The sequence below is a fragment of the Pecten maximus genome, unplaced genomic scaffold (genome assembly GCF_902652985.1).
Source record: "Pecten maximus unplaced genomic scaffold, xPecMax1.1, whole genome shotgun sequence".
Lineage (NCBI taxonomy): Eukaryota > Metazoa > Mollusca > Bivalvia > Pectinida > Pectinidae > Pecten > Pecten maximus.
The window spans coordinates 1-20,997 of record NW_022979317.1 but is presented as its reverse complement, the minus strand read 5'-3'; the positions used below and the strand labels follow the sequence as shown (position 1 = coordinate 20,997).

The window sequence follows — 20,997 nt, the reverse complement described above, 5'->3', positions numbered from 1 at the left end:
CACTGACAAGTCCTAGGTATCAACATTAGGTCATTAACAGCACCGACGCATCCTAGAAGAACAGAACAGCTGTATGATGTAGTTCAACTTTAATTTTTGTCTCTACTTGGTCTAATTTTCAGTTTTTACTGAACTCTGCTTATATTTTGTATGTATTTTGTACAATCCGTTCAAACCAGTGTTATAGATTTGTAACAAGTGCTGTTATTAGACTTATGGACTTCATAACGTGGGACTAATCAATGCTTCCAGCAACCTACCCCAGTACGGTGTAAGCTCCATGGACTCTCAAGGTCAATGCTTGGGGTGGATCGGACAGGATGGGTTGGATCATCCGAGTCTCCGAGGTACATAGGGTTTAGGCGAACTGGCATCACATTGGGGTAGATGACTATTTCATCTTCACGGTGGACACGACCAATACTGAGGCCCTGATATTCATTCTCGTCCTTATCATTAGCTCGACGTCTGATGGTACACAAGATCAAGATGTTACATATAGTCATTGACAGGCGTATAAAAACATCACACTTCAAACAAATATAAAAGTCAAAATGTTATCATCTTACACTGAACAAAATGACACAGGTTAAACCCAGATATTACCTAGATTAAAAAAATTGTTTTCTTTCTCTGTCAGACTTTACTGATGTAAGCATACATTACAAACCTTTTGAGGACACAGAAGATGATGACGACTGCAGCAGTGAATAGAATGAGAGATGCTCCAACACCACTGACAGTAGTGATGGTTAAAAGTCCACCCTCTGAAACAAAAAAACCACATTTACTGTTTCCATTATGGTATTTTTGGTCATCAGTGGGTAGCTACTTGTTATAGTAAGCAAAATCATTAAGAGACAAATTTGAGCTAATTACCCAATTTGGGCCCCCTCCTCTTTGTTCATAGATGTCAAACACACCCTTTTTATTAAATTTCAGAAGTGATAGTCCCTCTTTCAGTGATATATATGTATATGATGTATGTTTTCCCCCCCAATTTGATTGAAACAGCTGAGTTCCGATTGAAACCCCACCCCTCTGTCCCCAGAAGTTGAACTAGCCTGATTTATCTAAGCCATGAGTGCCTTCCCTTAGTTATGTTTCAGTCCAAATTTGGTTGTAATCAACTCAGGCATATGATAATAAAGGAGTAGTGTTTTAAATCAAAACATGTTCTATGTTTAAGTAAGAACTAAGTGAATGCATAGCTGAACAAAATTTTGCTCGTTTTTAAAGAAAAAGGGGCATAACGCTATTAGAACATAGAGCTAAGCCTCATAGGGTCCTCTAACTACATGTACATACCAAATTTTAGTAAAATCCATTGAAAACAAAGCAAATGCATAGCCGGACAAGCTAGTAACCATTTTTATATAAAGGGACATAACTCTGTAAAAAGCATTTTTTCGGAAGAAGTCATTACTGGAGGCACAACTTCATGCCATCCTTCAACTCTGTATAAAGTTTCAAGAAAATCCATCAAAAACTAAGTGAATGCATAGCCGGACAAAATTATGACACATTTTGTATGAAAAAGGGGCATAACTCTGTTAAAAAGGGCTAAAGTGGCATAATTTGTTTAAAAGGACTACTTGGGGGAAAATCACAACACCATATGTTTTTTTTAACTATACACCAATTTAGTGAAAACTGAGGAAATGCATAGCTGGACAAAATTATAACCATTTTTCAGATAAAGGGGCATTACTATGTAAAAAGCATTTTTTCGGAAAAAGCATTTACTGGAGGCACAACTGCATGCAGTTCTTCAACTGTGTAAAAAGTTTCAAGAAAATCCATGTAAAACAAAGCAAATGCATAGCCAGACAAGCTAGTAACCATTTTTTACATAAAGGGGAATAACTATGTAAAAAGGTTTTTTTTTCGGAAGAAGCCATTACTGGAGGCACAACTTCATGCCATCCTCCAACTCTGTATAAAGTTTCAAGAAAATCTATCAAAAACTAAGTGAATGCATAGCCGGACAAAATTGTGACACATTTTGTATGAAAAAGGGGCACAACTCTGTTAAAAAGGGCTAAATCGCAAAATCACTGCAGGGGACACAAGTTCATATAGTCTTCTAACTATATACCAAATTTCCATAAAGAAATGAGTGAATGCATAGCCGGACTAATTTTGTGACAGACGGACGGACGGACGGACAAGGTGATTCCAGTATACCCCCCTAACTTCGTTGCGGGGGGTATAATCAAATCAAAAAGTCTCTCAGGACAACACAACTATATATGATGGTTAGTAAACCTACCAAGTTCAAAGAAACCTTCAGGTAGGTGAGCTAAAAACTCTACAGAGTTTGTTCAACATGTAATCAACATTATTAAGATAAAGGTTATTTTCAATTCAACAGTCATAGATACAAAATATTTGAATCACGTACACCATTGTAATACAAAGTTAGTACACAAACCTGCTGTTTGACAGTTGTTCCCTGTGTACCCCCCGTTACACACACAGAACGCTGTGCCATCCTCATCTTTACGACACTCTCCATGGCCACTGCACATGTCTTTGCAGTTATCTGAAAAAACATTATGTAGATATTGTATTCTTTAAATCACCTAGGTGGTCAGTCAGGGCCAACATGTGCATATAACCATCAAATTGTCATCCCATGCTTATAATGTTAACCAAGATAGAATGAATTCCAAATGAAATCCAAACAAGAGGCCCATGGGGCCTGTATCGCTCACCTGGTTGGATTAGACCAAATGTCAAAATATTGTTCATATTCAATTTGTTTTATTTGTAAATCTCAAACAATGCTATAAATGGTTATAGTGTGGGAATCCGAACTGCTTTAAAGATTAATGAAGTCCAGACTCTCTAAGGTCTGAAAGACCTCAAGAATTGTTTTTAGAACATGCATTCATCACTTTATGACTAGTAGCGATTTAAAGGAATTACCTCCATTTCCCCTACTGGGCCCCGCCCCTTTGGCCCCTTTGGGGTCAGTCACCATTTATGTAAAATCTGCTCCCCTTCCCCCAAGGATGTTTCTGATCAAATTGGGTTCAAATCCATTCATAACTTAATAACTAGTAGCGATTTAAAGGAATTACCTCTATTTCCCCTATTGGGCCCCGCCCCTTTGGCCCCTCCGGGGTCAGAGCTACCATTTATGCAAAATCTGTCCCCCTTCCCCCAAGGATGTTTCTAAGCAAATTGGGTTCAAATCCATTCATAACTTTATGACTAGTAGTGATTTAAAGGAATTACCTCTATTTCCCCTATTGGGCCCCGCCCCTTTGGCCCCTTTGGGGTCAGAGCCACCATTTATGCAAAATATGTTCCCCTTCCCCCAAGGATGTTTCTGACTAAATTGGGTTCAAATCCATTCATAACTTTATGACAAGTAGCGATTTAAAGGAATTACCTCTATTTCCCCTATTGGGCCCTGCCCCTTTGGCCCCTTTGGGGTCAGAGTCACCATTTATGCAAAATCTGTTCCCCTACCCCCAAGGATGTTTCTGACTAAATTGGGTTCAAATCCATTCATAACTTTATGACTAGTAGCGATTTAAAGGAATTACCTCTATTTCCCCTATTGGGCCCCGCCCCTTTGGCCCCTCAGGGGTCAGAGTCACCATTTATGCAAAATCTGTTCCCCTTCCCCCAAGGATGTTTCTGAGCAAATTGGGTTCAAATCCATTCATAACTTTATGACTAGTAGCGATTTAAAGGAATTACCTCTATTTCCCCTATTGGGCCCCGCCCCTTTGGCCCCTTGGGGGTCAGAGCTACCATTTATGCAAAATCTGTTCCCCTTCCCCCAAGGATGTTTCTGAGCAAATTGGGTTCAAATACATTCATAACTTAATAACTAGTAGCGATTTAAAGGAATTACCTCTATTTCCCCTATTGGGCCCCGCCCCTTTGGCCCCTCCGGGGTCAGAGCTACCATTTATGCAAAATCTGTCCCCCTTCCCCCAAGGATGTTTCTAAGCAAATTGGGTTCAAATCCATTCATAACTTTATGACTAGTAGTGATTTAAAGGAATTACCTCTATTTCCCCTATTGGGCCCCGTCCCTTTGGCCCCTTTGGGGTCAGAGCCACCATTTATGCAAAATATGTTCCCCTTCCCCCAAGGATGTTTCTGACTAAATTGGGTTCAAATCCATTCATAACTTTATGACAAGTAGCGATTTAAAGGAATTACCTCTATTTCCCCTATTGGGCCCCGCCCCTTTGGCCCCTTTGGGGTCAGAGTCACCATTTATGCAAAATCTGTTCCCCTACCCCCAAGGATGTTTCTGACTAAATTGGGTTCAAATCCATTCATAACTTTATGACTAGTAGCGATTTAAAGGAATTACCTCTATTTCCCCTATTGGGCCCCGCCCCTTTGGCCCCTCAGGGGTCAGAGTCACCATTTATGCAAAATCTGTTCCCCTTCCCCCAAGGATGTTTCTGAGCAAATTGGGTTCAAATCCATTCATAACTTTATGACTAGTAGCGATTTAAAGGAATTACCTCTATTTCCCCTATTGGGCCCCGCCCCTTTGGCCCCTTGGGGGTCAGAGCTACCATTTATGCAAAATCTGTTCCCCTTCCCCCAAGGATGTTTCTGAGCAAATTGGGTTCAAATCCATTCATAACTTTATGACTAGTAGTGATTTAAAGGAATTACCTCTATTTCCCCTATTGGGCCCCGTCCCTTTGGCCCCTTTGGGGTCAGAGCCACCATTTATGCAAAATATGTTCCCCTTCCCCCAAGGATGTTTCTGGCCAAATTGGGTCAAAATCCAATTAGAACTTTTTGACTAGTAGCGATTTGAAGCAAATGTTGACGGACGGACGGACGACGGACGACGGACGCTGCGCCATGACATAAGCTCACCGGACCTTCGGTCCAGGTGAGCTAAAAATGATAGTCAAAATTGTGATTTCCCTTTATAAACCATTGTAAAGTTTACCCCCTCCCCAGGGGCAAACGTGATACCCCAGGGTCATGAAATTCTCTATTTTGGTAAAGCACCGTAAGACCCTTCCATCTATGAAGAGTGTTTGATTCCACCATATCTGAGAGTAGAGAAGAAGATTTTTGAAATTTTATTCAATTTGACCCCTTTTGGCCCTGCCCCTCAGGTCCCTTGGGGGTGGGGAACATATAATTCACATTTATATTGTGGAGTTATACATTACAATGTAGTTATAACATTTACATTGTGGAGTTATAACATTTACATTGTGGAGTTATAACATTTACATTTTGGAGTTATATTTCATTCTGGAGTTATAACATTTTTTATGGAGTTATAACATTACATTACGGCATTATAACATTTCATTTCAAATGCAAAGGAATAAAATGCATTGCCAAAAATCCTTGAGAATCCGTCCAAACATTAGGCCTTAATTCTATAAGCCCTTGATACCACAGAACAGTAAATTACATTATAATTGAGCATACCTCTGCAGTAGGTGCCATTTCCAGAGAAGCCAGATCTGCACTCACACCTGTATAGCTCCGAAAGGTCTATACAGTCTGCATTTTCGTGGCAGTCATCCTGTTGCAGCATACACTCGTCCACAGGACCACTTAGACACTGACTGCTCGAGGTGGACCCAGGGTGGATGGTGGTCATGCCTTTTCCACAAGTGTGACAGCTTGACATACCGTTCTCTGGCTGAAACGTTCCACGTGGACAAATCACACAACTGTTGGTGCTGTTTCTGTACTGACCAGCTGGACACTCCACTGTAAACAAATTAATCACATCATGTGAAACATTTTGAAACTGGGAATGTGGATGCTGGTAATAAGTACAGCAATGTAGACAGGTCTGTAATATCTATACTCACTAGTGATGGGAATAGGTTTTATTTCAGAATCGATAATCAGAAACTCGAAATCAATCGATTAGCGATTACAATCGGTTTTCTACATTGAGTACAGCATCAATCACCCTTTGTAGAAAATTTAAGAGTCGTGTCTTAGCCTTTATTATCAATATTTTTGATACTAACCACAAACAAAGCATTTAACAGTTGTTCATATACCTAAATCTCCTTTATGGCTTGTATAACAAATGAATATATTGGTGAAATATAAAATCCGCTAATTCTTGGTTTGGTAACATAACAAAAAGATGAGAAGCCAAAGATTTACAAACACGTCCAGAAATATCCAATTAATTACCTTTTCAAAATTGTCAGCGATAATCGGTTTTATTATTTTTTAACTACCGGTAATTTCCAATTAATTTTGATCATCAGCCCACCACTACATTACTCACCAACAGAGCAGGTGAGTTTGGAGCTGGCCCCAGTGCCAGGTGTCGTGTAGCTGTATGGACAAGGAACACAGGCCAGTAGGTCAACACTATCCCGATATGTTCCCTTCTGACATGGCACACACTTAGTAGTAGTACCAGACACAGTTAGCTCCTCCCCTAAATCACAGGCATCTACAACGCGAAATGTATATATCATCAAACACTGTTCAGTCATATATTGTACAGTAAACAAGAGAATCATGACCTTTTCATACAGCACCAACATCACTATGATGTGTCACTTATTTTAAGATAAATTTGGATATTTTTGTTATATTTTGGTTGGGAATGTCTTTTGTAATTGGATTAGTATGTTACTGTAAATTTCAAAAACCTGTATACAGACCTTTCCAGATACCAAAATATCCCAATTTATGGTAGTTATAAAACCAGCATTGCAACCTTTATTCCCAAATATAGGACACATCAGAATGACACCTCTCACTTTGTGTTACATTAATTCCATGTATTAACGGCTACATGTAGAGGTACATACCAGTACAGAGGTCGAGAGATTCAGCTCCTTTATCTGTGGTCATTTGGCCATTAGGACAGGATTTACAGGTGACCTGTCCTACCTCGTCCTGGTAGTAACCAAGGCTACAATCACTACATCCCAGAGTCTCTTTACTGTAAAACTGTCCTACTAAGCACATTGCTGAAAAGAAGAAATTAGATTAGGGAAAAAACAATGCCTGATCTAGGAAGAAAATATGATATTACACTTATTTGTTGTTGAAATTTCTTACATGTTGTGATACATATATTTTTTTTTTAAAGTTAGAAGAGAAAAAACTATTACAATTGTAACATAACGAATGCTAACAATTAGGATTTATAAGGATAGCAATAAAAGGGGCATAACTCCATGAAAAACCATCAATGTGTAAATACAAAACCACCCATAGTAAGCCTCATAAAATGCCTACTCCTGGTAAATTTGCGACTACAGATGGACACTGATTCCCGTTTTACCTCCCTTATCTCTACCTATTGTGTAAAATATAATAATCCCTTATCTCTACCTATTGTGTAAAATATAATAATCCCTTATCTCTACCTATTGTGTAAAATATAATAATCCCTTATCTCTACCTATTGTGTAAAATATAATAATCCAATATTAACTGTAATTTAATTACAGTAAACCTCTGGTCAGTTCAAACATGGGGATATTTTCTAGCTAGAGTAAGTTTGAATTCTGGTTGTTTATAACTGAAACTATTTACAATAGTTTAAACTTGTCAAATGAAGAATGTAAATTTAAGTAAGATTTTTTTCAGCAAACTCCATTGAAAGCTCGCAATGATCTGCCCAGTAAAAATGCCAAGACATTGAACAACAAATACAATTCCTTTAATGGGTTGTGTATGTGATCATAAAAACATATAACCATACAAAGACCCAAAATATATGTCTCTAGCCTTATACAAATATGTCTAATTGTGTCACAAATAAAACGTTAACCATTTTGAGGCCTATAGTCTATAGCTACACAATGGCAGAGATTTAATAATACAGTACGGATCATAATTATTATGAAATGAAGAAAGTTTAATGATCAATTAACACTGAATTGAATAAAATACTATCATTTTACTTATTTACAAATGTGTATTGTTCAGGCCGTCGTTGTATTAACGGATCAGATTTACATTGGATGTATTTGTGCCTTGATATACTCTTTGCCGAGATTTTTGCCGATATCGACTTGGATACTTCAAACTCACACTTATTTTCTGAAGCATAATTTCATATAATTCTAACAGGTTAATCAATATTATTTAACTTCATTCAAATTGACCAAAGGTTTACATTAAATTTAAAACTGAGATCTATCTACATATTAAGAATATTTTGTGTGGCTGACTTACTGAAGCAGTGTGAACTGTGGGTTGTGCCTTGTGTCAATGTCGTGGTTCCTGTCTGACAGTTCTCACATGAAGTCTGTTTCTCAGAGTCGGAGTACTGACCAATTGGACACAACTCACATGCGTTGCCATTTTGATATGTTCCAACAGCACAATTCACTGTAATGAAAAATTAAGTAATAGTTTTTATAAAGATAAATTAAAATAATATTCACTTGCATATATACAGTGGAACTTCGTTAACTCGAAGTCGACCGGGCCACGAAAAAACTTCGAGTTATCCGAGTGTTCGAATTAAGCGAGTTATCGTTTTTGGTGAAAAGTTTGGTCAATATTTGTCAACATTATATAATCATTATAACTTCGCTCTGTCGCTCATCAGTTTAGTGTGAAGACTGGTCAATACATGTAAATATATATGTAATGTTTCGTTATGTCACTTGTAATTTGGTGTAGTTTTGCCGATATACAGTCACGATAAAGTTTCTTTCACTTAGTCACTTCAATAACGATCTGATGTGCAAGTCATGTTTGCAAAAGGTAAACGATAAAACGGAATTCGACAAAATAACAAGTTATTAATGTCAAAACAAATAACCGTTTAAGTTTAACACAGATTGCATACAAAACGTAACAGAACCATTACCTTTTATTGGACATATATAAAATACTGTTTGATCGGCCTACTTACTTTTTTATTGATAACCACGCCATTTCCATGTGTATTAGCACCGGAAGTTGGGCTGCGCATGTGCGTATAAAATGTTACTGTAACTGAGTTGGCGTTTTATCCGATTTAATAGACAGCACTGACCGTTACAGTTGTACTCTGAACACCTCGGCAGTAATTACGCTATTGTTTCAGCAGTTTAAAGATTTAATAGGCGCCGGTGACTGTGTCATTTCTACACCTGTAAAAACATCAGCCGGGTAGATCTACCGGTGTGTCAGAGATTAGTTCCGCTTGAGCGAACGGGTAGATGAGTTGTTGACTATCGTGTGTACTGATATCGGCGACCGCATTGGGAAATTACCTGATGTAAGTAAAGCAGTACTCTTTATCACCAAGACTTGTTGTTATAAGATTCAACCGACAATTTCTTTTATGAATTTATGAAACACTTATAATAGCATGTAGGTTAGTAGTGCCGATATGTTCAGTATTACAAACGGAATTTAGCTCTTAAAAAATGTCGGCGTTTACCACCGATCGACGAAAATTATACTTCGAGTTATTCGAACATTTCAAGTAGGATTTTTATTGTTGGGACCAAATTTTTACTTCGTATTATCCGAGTTTTTCGAGTTATCCGAATTCGAATTTTCCGAGTTTTTTTTACTAAGATAAAGAGAGAATTCGGCCGGGACCGGCGAGGTACTTTGAGTTAAGCGGGGTATTCGAGTAATCCGAGTTCGAGTTAACGAAGTTCCACTGTATATCATTAATGTACTGTAACAGTGTAATACATGTTGTACTTACTTTGATTGAATGCTTTTTCAATGAGTAAACATTAAGTGATGGATATCCTTCATCAGACATCTGCTGCTTTTAAAGGGACAATTAGTCAAGTTGGTTTACTTTCTCTTCATTTCACAAATCATATCATACAAGTAAAAGTGTACTTCATTACACCTGATGAACTATCCTTGGTCATATATAGATACATGTTTATGTTTTCCATGCATTTATTAATTAATTGTAAGGGGGATCTTAATCGTATAACCATACAATTTATATGCAAATGAACAAGCCATCTCTACACACTTTGACTAGTACACATGTTTGCAAGCACAGCCCTAGCTGTCTCATGCCTGTAAACAACCTTGGTTTACATTTGAAGCCATTAGCAGATATTTTAACTGGGTTACAGGTCTCATACAAAGGCAAAAGGAGACAGTGAATGGATAAAAAAAATGGACAATCACTGTTTGGACAGGAATATAACAGCTGTGACTTTTTCAAACGGTCGCGACAACAAAGAAGCTGCGAGTGAGTTTACCGAGACTTGACCTAAATCTAGATCGGCCAATGGAGTAATGTCGAGGTGTGATATTTTATTTTGTACATTTTCTATTATCATAATTTTATTTGACCATGGACAGGCGTTTGAAGTCATGTCCTTACTAGAAAATTGTCCCTTTAAGATGTTTATCTATAGTCCCCTACAGTAGTCTTCTGAAAACTTACCACAGAGGTTATCTGGAGTAAGGACCTGTCCCATCTCCTCACACTGTATAGCACTTTTAATACTAGCATTGTTCTTATCTAGTACAAAGTCAGTTGTGTCAAAACTTCCCTCCTTCACCATGGTCTCAAATATCAAATTCCCAGCATTACCAGAACTGCCCAATGATGACCTATTGAAACAAGAAAATATGGCATCCGATGATCAAAGTAAACAGAGAACCCAAGACACAGCTCTGGAATTATTCAAACTTACAAGTTACATTAAGTCTTTTCAATTCTTCTCATTTCAGTGATTTGCATTTCAGGCAAAGAACTTTTATTTTTTGATCAGATTGACTGACTTGCTTAAACCTGTGATGGGATTGACTGACCTACTTATTCTTGTGACGAGATTGACTGACCTACTTATTGTTATGATAGGATTGACTGACCTACTTATTCCTGTGACGAGATTGACTGACCTATTTATCATCATGAGATTGACTTACTTGTTGTTATAAAGAGATTGAATGACCTACTTGTTGTTATAAAGAGATTGAATGACCTACTTATTCTTATGAGATTGATTGACCTACTTATTCCTGTGACGAGATTGACTGACCTACTAATTGCTATGATGAGATTGACTGACCTATTTATCATCATGAGATTGACTAACTTGTTGTTATAAAGAAATTGACTGACCTAGTTATTGTTATGATGAGATTGATTGACCTACTTATTGCTATGAGATTGACTGACCTAGTTATTGTTATGAGATTGATTGACCTACTTATTCCTGTAATGAGATTGACTGACCTAGTTATTGTTATGATGAGATTGATTGACCTACTTATTCCTGTGATGAGATTGACTGACCTAGTTATTGTTATAACGAGATTGACTGACCTACTTATTCCTGTGATGAGATTGACTGACCTAGTTATTGTTATGAGATTGACTGACCTAGTTATTGTTATGAGATTGACTGACCTAATTATTGGTATGAGATTGACTGACCTACCTATTGTTATGATGAGAGTGACTGACCTACCTATTGTTATGATGAGAGTGACTGACCTACCTATTGTTATGAGATTGACTGACCAACCTATTGTTATGAGATTGACTGACCTACTTATCGGTATGTTGCGACCTTATTTTCCCAATGATGAGGCTGACTTATTACTGAGATGAATGACCTAACTTACCCATTAACAGGTAGATCAAAGACAACACTGTAGGTGTTGTCAGCTTGTCTTTTCCTTCTTTTCACACCCAATCCTCCACAGTCAACATGGATGCTGACTGCACTACAGTTCGATGATGGACATAAGGACTGGTACATGTTCAGGAACACGTCCAGAGTGTCTTTCTTCAGGCTCTGTAGAGACGTTTCCGTACAGGCTGGTCCGGAGAACTTCATCTCTCCTGTCAGACTACCAGACGCTGATGTCACCCCTATAACAACAATAACTAATAATGAGATTGGTGGTATATTGATGTTTCTTTCAGGTGTGGTACTGCTTCTATGTATGAGAAAGAATGTGTTATGACTAATATTTCGACAATAAGAAAGAGCAAAAATAAGTAAGTCACCAGCACAACTTGGGATTGTGAAGTCTGTTCCTTGTGGGGGGTCCCAGAAGCCCTCAATGCCACATGTGTACCAGGTAGGGACTGGGACAGGAAAAGTCTGTAGGAGAGAGTCTTGACAGGCAATATGGAAGGACAGCCCTTTCTCCCAAGACATCCACTCCATTTGTACATTGGTAGGACTAACTGGCATCACACAGTCCTGGGCTGTAAACACAAAATCAAATTATCAAAACAATCTTAAGGGATCCCAGACCAATCATGGAGTCACCATTGAATTATCTTTATCAGTCCTATGAAAGACTGATCTTTTTTCTACATTCCCCTTCATTCCTCTCTTCATGTAAATCATTTGATAACATAGGAAACCTAAATTTAAAATCTAAAAGAACTTAGAAATGTATCAAAAACAAATTTCAATTGTCACAATCCAAGATAGCTGCCTGTTGGCCATTTCCTTTTCCTGATCACTCTCAAAAAAGAATGGGCACAATTAGGGACCAAGAGGAACCTACACATGAAGTTTGAGAAGTATCCCTCTAGTACTTTTCATTTGTTTACAGACAAATGATAAACAAAGGACAACAAGGGTGATTTGAATAGCTATTCATCTGATGATCATGGCTAACAAGAACAGAATACTGTACTGTGTAGATGTAAACACAGGACTAATATTTCATTGTTGTCCCAGTTCGCGGGTAAACATTCTGCAGTTAACACTTCAATTTGTGTGTATATATAAAAAATTATATAAATATTCGCTCGGTATTTATTTTTGCACTATATTTGATGACTGTGAATGTAGCAAAATTAAATCCCCCTGTGATTTAAGACTACACTTACGTTTAATGAATATGTCAAAGGTACAAATGGCAAAGTTTCCCTCCTCGTCGAAGGCTGTGTAGTGAACTCTATACTGTCCGTAGGATAAAGTGATTCCTGGTCGGTGTGTCTTGGTGATGTTCTTTACCCCTATGTTGTCAGAGAAGCCTGGCTCCTGCCAGTCCACCTTGTTGAGACGCTGGTTACTCACAATCATGATGTTGTCAGTACAGTTGTGTACCACAGGAGGGTTTTTGTCTACAAGTTCAAAATCACTATCTTTAGCCAACATCTCAGTTTTTACTTATATACTAAAAATCTTGTGCAAACAAATATACATGTAGGATCTCGGAAAATTTGGGATCCAAGATGAAAATCATCAACAAAATGTTATGATATCAAAACATTAAATTTGAAATATTAAACTTTATATGAATGAGAAAAACCAATACATTTCTATTATAATCTATACTTTAATCATTCACATACCTATAAGCAAGTCACAACGAGGCCCCTTCATACCAGGGGGACAGGTGGATGCCCCACAGATAGTGGGCATTATTACACTGACGTTACCACGGAGATAGCTACTGAATTCGGGCCACTGATGGCGATCGCCTAGTTCCTGGCTTGTGGTACAGTTGTTGGCCATAGCCTGGATAGCTGTTTGGCTCAGGGCTTTACTGTAAACATTCACCTGACTTATCTCCCCTTCAAAGGGATTACGTGCTGTTAGAGATACTGATCTCTGTCCCAACACAATGGATTGTCTGAAATGAATTGATAAGGAAGCCTCATTATATACCCAAAAAGCTAAATACTAAATTGACAAATTATAAAGTATTTTCTTTGTTTTCCTAATAATTCTCATGCAGTCCCATTTACTCATGCGTTCAAATACTGTACTGGTATCTGTATGATAAAAAAGAAATAAAAAATGTATGTTGTGCAGTAGAATCTGAAAATGCAAACCACATGCGGAAACATGATTTATATGCAGATGTCCGGATCATCCATATATGCTTTTCCGTTAAGGACATAAAGTCTTATAACTCTTTGACATGGCGGGACAATCAGTGATAGTGTGTATACATTGTATGTATTATTCAGAAATGCTGCTATCTACTGTATATTTCTAGGACTTTGTTATACGTTACACAGACTTACACAATAAGTAAAATACATCAGCCACATAGTACTTTGTATTTCTGGAACAATGGTTCCAATAAACTACACATCGAGAAAAGCTATAACAGTATCCAGATATATAGGAACTGCAATAATAAGGACCTACCTATTTGGCATGGCCATTTGTTGACTGTATGAAGTTCCCTCATTGATGATTTGGCCATCCACATACACGGACCAGTGGCCTGAATCCGTCCAGGTAAAGGCGACATGGTGCCACAGCTTGTCATTGACCATCCAGTTGATTGTAAGTGGTGAGGAGAATGAGAGCACCAGTTTATCACCTAACATTGCCAGTAACTCCAACCCATCGTCACTGTACATAAAAAAAAAAGGATAAAGTTTATTTCTAAATAAGCAACCATTCTGATTATTTTCATTTCTTTACCATGTTGCCATGTCGCCAAACATAAATTATGTGTATTTTTAGTACGCATAAATGGATGCCTTATAATTTCTTCCTCTTGGAAGAGGTATAAACATGATGCAATGCAGTATCTACCTTACCTGTGTAATGAGGACAAGTTAAGGTCTGATTGCAGTATATAACTTACCTGTGTATTGAGGACAAGTTAAGGTCTGATTGCAGTATATAACTTACCTGTGTATAGAGAGACAAGTTAAGATCTGATTGTAGTATTTAACTTACCTGTGTATAGAGAGACAAGTTAAGGTCTGATTGCAGTATATAACTTACCTGTATATTGAGAGACAAGTTAAGATCTGATTGCAGTATATAACTTACCTGTATATTGAGGACAAGTTATGGTCTGATTGTAGTATTTAACTTACCTGTGTATAGAGAGACAAGTTATGGTCTGATTGTAGTATCTACCTTACCTGTGTATAGAGAGACAAGTTAAGGTCTGATTGCAATATATAACTTACCTGTGTAGAGAGAGACAAGTTATGGTCTGATTGTATTATTTACCTTACCTGTGTATAGAGAGACAAGTTATGGTCTGATTGTATTATTTACCTTACCTGTGTATAGAGAGACAAGTTATGGTCTGATTGTATTATTTACCTTACCTGTGTATTGAGAGACAAGTTAAGGTCTGATTGCAGTATATAACTTACCTGTATATTGAGGACAAGTTAAGGTCTGATTGCAGTATATAACTTACCTGTGTATTGAGAGACAAGTTAAGGTCTGATTGCAGTATATAACTTACCTGTGTATAGAGAGGAATGTCATGTTAGCAGTCTTGTTCCTGAAGTGTACCCAGAGACACAGTGACAGTTGGGAGGTTTGTTGTGGAGACACCACTGGGGACTGGACTATAGAGCCAGGCTGACCAGGGAACACCAGGTCAAAGTCTTTGGTCATCACTGTAACACAAATATATCAGCTGGACAGTGACAACTAGGCAGATACAACTAGGCAGATACAACTAGGCAGATACAATCAATGTATAGCATTATATATACAAAGTGTGTAATACTCAAAATTGTTAACATGCTCTCATTATATATACAAAGTGTGTAATACTCAATATTGTTGACATGCTCTCATTAAAATGTGTCATAAGGTTTGCCTAGATTAACTTGTGTGAAGTCCTGATAGCCAATTGTTGAACTATTCTTAATTATAAATCTTATCTTGGCAACTCAGTCACAAATCTTTCCTATGTACAGTTACTGACATCCATACTTACATTTATCACAGTGTTTTCCTGTATAGAGGGGCTGACATTGACATCCGTGAGAGGAGCAGGTGGCGCCATTCTGACAGGGATTCTTGACCTCACATGTGTCTAACTTGTCGCCACAGACCTCGCCTTTGTACATTGGTGGACACACACACATAATCTGGTTCCCTTCAATTACACAGCTTCCTCCATTCTCACAGGCCAATGAGTCACAAGGATCTACCGCTACATCACACTGAGGACCAGTGAAGTCTGAAAGACAACTCAAAACTTCACCAACAATCTGAGTGTAGTTTCTATGAAATACTTCAACAATCAGTGTACTTTATGTGAAACACTTTAACAAAAAGATGACTCGTTACAATTTCCTCTTAGATCTGCAAGAGTGATATTTTAAAATCACAGAATGTTACCATGTGTACAGGTGCAGTCATAACCAAGGTGCTTGTCCTGGCAGGTCCCACCATTATGACAAGGCATACTCAGGCAATCATCCACTCCATTTTCACAGTTAAGTCCAGTCCATCCCCACTTACAACTGTTAAACACAAACACATACATATAAATGACAGAAAGATAGACTTAGGGAATATTATAGATTTTTTTTTTTTTTTGCATTGTTTTGGAAAAGGTAGAGTTGTGATAGGTTGACTATGTTCCTGCAGATGTAGTTGTCTAGGACACTGGCACACGTACCTGAGTAGTGACAGAGTGACTATGGTAAGTTATAGTTGGTTAGGAGACTGACACAGGAGTTGTGAGAGGGTGAGTATGGTACCATCAGTTATAGTTGGTTAGGAGACAGACACAGGAGTTGTGAGAGGGTGGGTATGGTACCATGACACAGGAGTTGTGAGAGGGTGAGTATGATACCATCAGTTATAGTTGGTTGGGAGACTGACACAGGAGTTGTGAGAGGGTGGGTATGGTACCATGACACAGGAGTTGTGAGAGGGTGAGTATGGTACCATCAGTTATAGTTGGTTAGGAGACTGACACAGGAGTTGTGAGAGGGTGAGTATGGTACCATCAGTTATAGTTGGTTAGGAGACTGACACAGGAGTTGTGAGAGGGTGAGTATGGTACCATCAGTTATAGTTGGTTAGGAGACCGACACAGGAGTTGTGAGAGGGTGGGTATGGTACCATCAGTTATAGTGGGTTAGGAGACTGACACAGGAGTTGTGAGAGGGTGGGTATGGTACCATGACACAGGAGTTGCGGGAGGGTGGGTATGGTACCATCAGTTATAGTGGGTTAGGAGACTGACACAGGAGTTGTGAGAGGGTGGGTATGGTAACATCAGTTATAGTTGGTTAGGAGACCGACACAGGAGTTGTGAGAGGGTGAGTATGGTACCATCAGTTATAGTTGGTTAGGAGACTGACACAGGAGTTGTGAGAGGGTGGGTATCGTACCATGAGTTATAGTTGGTTAGGAGACCGACACAGGAGTTGTGAGAGGGTGGGTATGGTACCATCAGCTATAGTTGGTTAGGAGACTGACACAGGAGTTGTGAGAGGGTGGGTATGGTACCATGACACAGGAGTTGTGAGAGGGTGAGTATGGTACCATGACACAGGAGTTGTGGGAGGGTGGGTATGGTACCATCAGTTATAGTTGGTTAGGAGACTGACACAGGAGTTGTGGGAGGGTGGGTATGGTACCATCAGTTATAGTTGGTTAGGAGACTGACACAGGAGTTGTGAGAGGGTGAGTATGGTACCATGACACAGGAGTTGTGAGAGGGTGGGTATGGTACCATCAGCTATAGTTGGTTAGGAGACTGACACAGGAGTTGTGAGAGGGTGAGTATGGTACCATGACAAAGGAGTTGTGGGAGGGTGGGTATGATACCATCAGTTATAGTTGGTTAGGAGACTGACACAGGAGTTGTGAGAGGGTGAGTATGGTACCATGACACAGGAGTTGTGAGAGGGTGGGTATGGTACCATGACACAGGAGTTGTGAGAGGGTGGGTATGGTACCATGACACAGGAGTTGTGAGAGGGTGGGTATGGTACCATGACACAGGAGTTGTGAGAGGGTGGGTATGGTACCATGACACAGGAGTTGTGAGAGGGTGGGTATGGTACCATGACACAGGAGTTGTGAGAGGGTGGGTATGGTACCATGACACAGGAGTTGTGAGAGGGTGGGTATGGTACCATCAGTTATAGTTGGTTAGGAGACTGACACAGGAGTTGTGAGAGGGTGAGTATGGTACCATCAGTTATAGTTGGTTAGGAGACTGACACAGGAGTTGTGAGAGGGTGAGTATGGTACCATCAGTTATAGTTGGTTAGGAGACCGACACAGGAGTTGTGAGAGGGTGGGTATGGTACCATGACACAGGAGTTGTGGGAGGGTGGGTATGGTAACATCAGCTATAGTTGGTTAGGAGACTGACACAGGAGTTGTGAGAGGGTGAGTATGGTACCATCAGCTATAGTTGGTTAGGAGACTGACACAGGAGTTGTGAGAGGGTGGGTATGGTAACATCAGCTATAGTTGGTTAGGAGACCGACACAGGAGTTGTGAGAGAGTGGGTATGGTACCATCAGTTATAGTTGGTTAGGAGACTGACACAGGAGTTGTGAGAGGGTGGGTATGGTACCATGACACAGGAGTTGTGAGAGGGTGGGTATGATACCATCAGTTATAGTTGGTTGGGAGACTGACACAGGAGTTGTGAGAGGGTGAGTATGGTACCATGACACAGGAGTTGTGAGAGGGTGGGTATGGTACCATCAGTTATAGTTGGTTAGGAGACTGACATAAGAGTTGTGAGAGGGTGAGTATGGTACCATCAGCTATAGTTGGTTAGGAGACTGACACAGGAGTTGTGAGAGGGTGGGTATGGTACCATGACACAGGAGTTGTGAGAGGGTGGGTATGGTACCATCAGTTATAGTTGGTTAGGAGACTCACACAGGAGTTGTCAGAGGGTGGGTATGGTACCATGACACAGGAGTTGTGAGAGGGTGGGTATGGTACCATCAGTTATAGTTGGTTAGGAGACCGACACAGGAGTTGTGAGAGGGTGGGTATGGTACCATCAGTTATAGTTGGTTAGGAGACTGACACAGGAGTTGTGAGAGGGTGGGTATGGTACCATGACACAGGAGTTGTGGGAGGGTGAGTATGGTACCATCAGTTATAGTTGGTTAGGAGACTGACACAGGAGTTGTGAGAGGGTGAGTATGGTACCATCAGTTATAGTTGGTTAGGAGACTGACACAGGAGTTGTGAGAGGGTGAGTATGGTACCATCAGTTATAGTTGGTTAGGAGACTGACACAGGAGTTGTGAGAGGGTGAGTATGGTACCATCAGCTATAGTTGGTTAGGAGACTGACACAGGAGTTGTCAGGGGGTGGGTATGGTACCATCAGTTATAGTTGGTTAGGAGACCGACACAGGAGTTGTGAGAGGGTGGGTATGGTACCATCAGTTATAGTTGGTTAGGAGACTGACACAGGAGTTGTGAGAGGGTGGGTATGGTACCATGACACAGGAGTTGTGAGAGGGTGGGTATGGTACCATGACACAGGAGTTGTGAGAGGGTGGGTATGGTACCATGACACAGGAGTTGTGAGAGGGTGGGTATGGTACCATGACACAGGAGTTGTGAGAGGGTGGGTATGGTACCATGACACAGGAGTTGTGAGAGGGTGGGTATGGTACCATCAGTTATAGTTGGTTAGGAGACTGACACAGGAGTTGTGAGAGGGTGAGTATGGTACCATCAGTTATAGTTGGTTAGGAGACTGACACAGGAGTTGTGAGAGGGTGAGTATGGTACCATCAGTTATAGTTGGTTAGGAGACCGACACAGGAGTTGTGAGAGGGTGGGTATGGTACCATGACACAGGAGTTGTGGGAGGGTGGGTATGGTACCATGACACAGGAGTTGTGGGAGGGTGAGTATGGTACCATCAGTTATAGTTGGTTAGGAGACTGACACAGGAGTTGTGAGAGGGTGAGTATGGTACCATCAGTTATAGTTGGTTAGGAGACTGACACAGGAGTTGTGAGAGGGTGAGTATGGTACCATCAGTTATAGTTGGTTAGGAGACTGACACAGGAGTTGTGAGAGGGTGAGTATGGTACCATCAGCTATAGTTGGTTAGGAGACTGACACAGGAGTTGTCAGGGGGTGGGTATGGTACCATCAGTTATAGTTGGTTAGGAGACCGACACAGGAGTTGTGAGAGGGTGGGTATGGTACCATCAGTTATAGTTGGTTAGGAGACTGACACAGGAGTTGTGAGAGGGTGGGTATGGTACCATGACACAGGAGTTGTGAGAGGGTGGGTATGGTACCATCAGTTATAGTGGGTTAGGAGACTGACACAGGAGTTGTGGGAGGGTGGGTATGGTACCATGACACAGGAGTTGTGGGAGGGTGGGTATGGTACCATCAGTTATAGTGGGTTAGGAGACCGACACAGGAGTTGTGGGAGGGTGGGTATGGTATCATGACACAGGAGTTGTGAGAGGGTGAGTATGGTACCATCAGTTATAGTTGGTTAGGAGACTGACACAGGAGTTGTGAGAGGGTGGGTATGGTACCATGACACAGGAGTTGTGAGAGGGTGAGTATGGTACCATCAGTTATAGTTGGTTAGGAGACTGACACAGGAGTTGTGAGAGGGTGGGTATGTTACATACCTACAACTGTAGTTGCCTAAAAGACTGACACAGGTGCCCGAGTTGTGACACGGTGATGAAGAACAAAGATCCAGTAGACTGTCACATCTGGCCCCTGTAAATCCATGAGGGCAGGTACAGGTATAACTGTTGACTCCATCTATACATGTTCCACTGTTATAACAGGGACCTGATGCACAGTCATCCACATCAACCTGTACAGAAAAGCAGTTATGATAAGTATACTGATGCTAAAGCTTTTCAAAAAGCCACAACTAAATCAAATTCCACATACTATGTATATGTCAGTACATAATCTGTAGGAATAATGACAAACAGACCCAGACAGGCAGAATAATGGACTGGGTAACTTATCCCTCAACTCCCCTACCCTCATCAAATACACTACAGCTTACGTGGACTTTGCGGTTTCCACGCGTCCGTCACGGACGTGGGCAGCGCGGACCCCACTCGCCCACCGGATATGGCATTCCGTGACGGTCCCTCATATATCGTGGACATCAGCTGACTGATACGGTATCCACTCGGCATCACGGTATGTGACGATCCGCGATTAGTGGTGGACATAGTTCAACTCGAGACACCGTGTTCCACGACGATCCACGATACGTGGTGGACATGCATTTCATTTTAAAGCCCGTGGTCCATGTCGATCCGCGATTTACAGTGGGTACAAGTTGTTTACTGTTCATTTCTGATCTACACGAGTTATATCCCTTCCTTGTC

At 40.2% G+C, this 20,997-nt stretch overlaps 2 protein-coding genes across 2 annotated transcripts; both read right to left on the bottom strand.

The window, feature by feature from the left end:
• Positions 1–260: 260 nt before the first annotated feature.
• LOC117318476 (sushi, von Willebrand factor type A, EGF and pentraxin domain-containing protein 1-like) lies at positions 261–13,526 on the bottom strand (the record flags this gene model as incomplete). Its single annotated transcript, XM_033873456.1, is given in 12 exon segments — positions 261–468; positions 671–767; positions 2,435–2,545; positions 5,440–5,727; positions 6,266–6,436; positions 6,801–6,962; positions 8,179–8,334; positions 10,364–10,533; positions 11,554–11,803; positions 11,942–12,145; positions 12,782–13,018; positions 13,250–13,526. Coding segments are annotated over 12 exon segments (2,217 nt in total), but the record flags the coding sequence as incomplete, so codon positions are not given.
• A 127-nt stretch (positions 13,527–13,653) lies between these two features.
• On the bottom strand, positions 13,654–20,465 carry LOC117318477 (fibropellin-1-like; the record flags this gene model as incomplete). Its single annotated transcript, XM_033873457.1, has 6 exons — positions 13,654–13,672; positions 14,055–14,264; positions 15,124–15,280; positions 15,607–15,852; positions 16,014–16,138; positions 20,272–20,465. Coding segments are annotated over 6 exons (951 nt in total), but the record flags the coding sequence as incomplete, so codon positions are not given.
• Between the last annotated feature and the right edge of the window lie 532 nt (positions 20,466–20,997).